We start from the raw sequence: 3,095 nt of genomic DNA, 5'->3' as shown, positions 1-3,095 counted from the left end.
AAACATTATTTGTAATTTAATTTACCATTTCAGTTTAGTAGAAATTCAAAATAATATTTTAAGTTTTTTCTGTATTTGTATTGATTATGGAAGAAACTTGAAATTTTGTTCATGATTTCTATCAATCAAAAATGGTAAATTTAATTACAAATAATGTTTAACATTATGTAAGTTATTTTTCACAGCAAGAAATTGTGAAATGCCCGATGTGATATAAGCCTACTGATCCTCATCTGAGCAACCTTCCGCCCTTCATTCTTACGACTACCTTCTACCCAAACGAGTAATTTCCCACGAAACGATGCCTCCAAAACTCAAGTCCATGCTAGATTATCCGAATGCGCGAAAGGTTACACTATCTAATGTCTCCGAATATTGTTCTCTGGCTGCCTTTCGCGACCAAATCTGGGGACAACCACTTAACAATGTATTGAAGAGTTTCAAGGTCATACGCGATGACCCACCAGAACCGGATATTGTCACACCCGACGAAATTCTGGCCATAACTTGGGATATCGATGGCGATATCCCAATGTTCTTGTCAGAGATCTTTGGGGCGCGAGCATGCTTCATACGGGACGAGTATCCGAAAATGTTGTACGAAATCATGAAGTTCATCAACCGTCACGGTGGCGGCTTTGCTGGTTACCGGGTTCCTGCAGATCCTAAGAGCATGTATAGTGAACCTAAACCGACTTTACCAGAAAATCCCTTCGAAGGCATCGCAATTCGAGCGAATCCGGGTTGCCGCGTGGCAGGTGCAACCGTCATGGGAACACCAGGGATCGGTATGTCTTTCTTTTCCGTCCCCTCATATATGCTAACGAAATTATTAGGAAAATCGTTCTTCTTGCTATACGTGCTCGCACTTCGACTTTCGGCTGGTCTGACCACTGTTGTTGACTGGAACCAGGATGGATTTCTCGTCTTCAGTGAGGAGGGCACGTTCGCGGCCCAACTTCTCAATGGGTTTGGGATCGACGACTCTACTTCCAATTACCTCCCGCCAGGAACGTGGTTCCTGTGTGATAGTAACACGAATTTACATGATGCGGAGACGAAATACGCTCAGATGTGCAGTGGGACCGGACGATTCGTACTTCAGGCGGCATCACCTCGAGAGGAACGGTTGCAATGGTCGAAAAAAGTAAATGTTCATACACGGTTGTACATGAAGAACTGGAGATTACCAGAGGCTGTCGCGGCGTGAGTTATCTTTTTTTTTTTTTTCATTCTCTGTAAGGTCTTACTGTCGTGCGTGCACAATAGACGGTGTCTCCAGGCATGCTTGCCACAAAGTGAGGTGCACCTGAAATCGTTTTGGAGAACTTACATGCCAGCCGCTCGATACGCGTATGGCCATGCGCACGATACTAGCGCATACGCAGCCTTAATGGCAGAAAGGATGGCAGAGTGTTCGAGGGAAGGGGTTGCGACGGCACTTGCGGAATCGGGCGTAGGATACCTCAAAGATGGTATTTCCCATCAGATTCTTATCATTGAACCCGACGATTTCGACCGAACGAAGTACGGTTTCTCGATACCTACCGACACTATCCTAAACGACTTAATCGAGCATCTTACGATACATGACCAGCAGGCGAGTCTCAGTCTTTATCGCGTCTTTTTATCACACAGTGGCTCTCGCACCATGGCTGGCAAAATTCTTGAAAAGGGAGTCATCGAAACATTTCCGCGGGGCGGTCAGTGGCGTGCTACTTTGATGACTATGAAGAGGTTGAAAGTGCCGAAGGATAAAGGGTTGAAGGGTATTGGGGACCAATCATCAAACGGCTTGGGCCCCCGTCCCCTACTCCCCCAACTCAGTCGGAAGAGGAAGGCTCGGGAACCCATAGACGACGAACGCACAGCTCCACCGCCGCCCGGCAAAATTGGGAGAGTCAAGTGGGATCCGATCGCAATGACAACTTACATGAGCATCGGCCGACAGGGCACTATATTCTCTCTCGATAATTTCCCTGCTCGCGAAGACGAGAAATACCAACCACAGCCCGAATACCTGATGGCCTTTCTACCATCGAGGGATGAATTGCTTTCGAGCTATCCGGTTGATTCGCGACATGAAGTTCCGAACGGATTGGCAAACGGAATCTACATCCCAAAGGCCTTGAATTTCCCAACCTGTGACTTGTTCTTAATCGATAACCCGCAAAATCGCGCAATCCTTTTCCAGGTCACTGTAGGCAAGTCACACGATGTCAATCCCAAATTCCTCGATTACCTCAAAGGACTCGGTTTCCAACATCTTATCTATGTTTTGGTGACCAGTAAGGATGGCGGCTATGAGTTGGTGATGACTGAGGACACGCGTTCGAAGATTACCTCTTTCTATCGCGTTGAACTTTGATACAGGTTCGAGGACATGAATTAATTTATTTTAATTATCTTCATTTGCGGTTTTGTAAGTGGTGTTCTTTCTTCTTTTACTTTGGATTTTGCTCTGTACTAGATGTACTTCAAACATTTTTTGGTTCGTTTGTGGTTCGTTTTTTTTAAATTTTTGTTCATTTCAATGTGTTCCCGTTTGTACCAGATGGAATCCTCTAAACTTGTTGTGAACCTGTTCTTTCATCCATGCAGCTGTTCTGTTATGCCTCTACTTTATTGCAGCGTCATTTTGTGTACCACGTTCGCGTCTTATCGGGTTATGTTACCTTTTGTAGCAATAAAGCCCTTCGTATGGTAGTTTATCCAAGATATCCTATAAATGATTTGATCCGGCTTTGTCTGTGATAGCCGTCTTTGGATAATGAGCATTACATATGTGTCTGGATCATTATTGTTTGTTGTGTTACAGTTCATTTTTTCTAACCAAGATATTTCAGCCAACGTCCGAACAGTGTTGTGCATGCCCAGCAATCTCATACAGGATCCCTTCCTAGTAGGAACAATCTAGTGGGAGGGAAAATTTTGTAAGCAATGGGAAGTGTTTGACATGATACTATGGTCTCATTTTATAATTTCAATTATGTAGCTCTTTAGCCAAAGTTCCAAAAGAAATTCTTCTGTGACAGGAGCAAACCGATCAATCTGCTAGGGATTGATGGTGGGAAAGGGAAAGGGATCCCTTCTTT

The 3,095-nt window shown here is 44.4% G+C and overlaps 1 protein-coding gene across 1 annotated transcript; it reads left to right on the top strand.

Moving 5' to 3' along the window:
- Positions 1-290: 290 nt before the first annotated feature.
- FOMMEDRAFT_139689 (uncharacterized protein) lies at positions 291-2,643 on the top strand. The gene is made up of 3 exons (XM_007264878.1): positions 291-788; positions 837-1,206; positions 1,270-2,643. Exons 1-3 carry the CDS (start codon positions 302-304, stop codon positions 2,366-2,368), a joined length of 1,956 nt encoding a protein of 651 aa, XP_007264940.1. The 5' UTR covers positions 291-301; the 3' UTR covers positions 2,369-2,643.
- Positions 2,644-3,095: the final 452 nt, after the last annotated feature.

Source organism: Fomitiporia mediterranea (genome assembly GCF_000271605.1).
Source record: "Fomitiporia mediterranea MF3/22 unplaced genomic scaffold FOMMEscaffold_4, whole genome shotgun sequence".
Lineage (NCBI taxonomy): Eukaryota > Fungi > Basidiomycota > Agaricomycetes > Hymenochaetales > Hymenochaetaceae > Fomitiporia > Fomitiporia mediterranea.
This window is presented reverse-complemented; position numbering and strand designations above follow the sequence as displayed.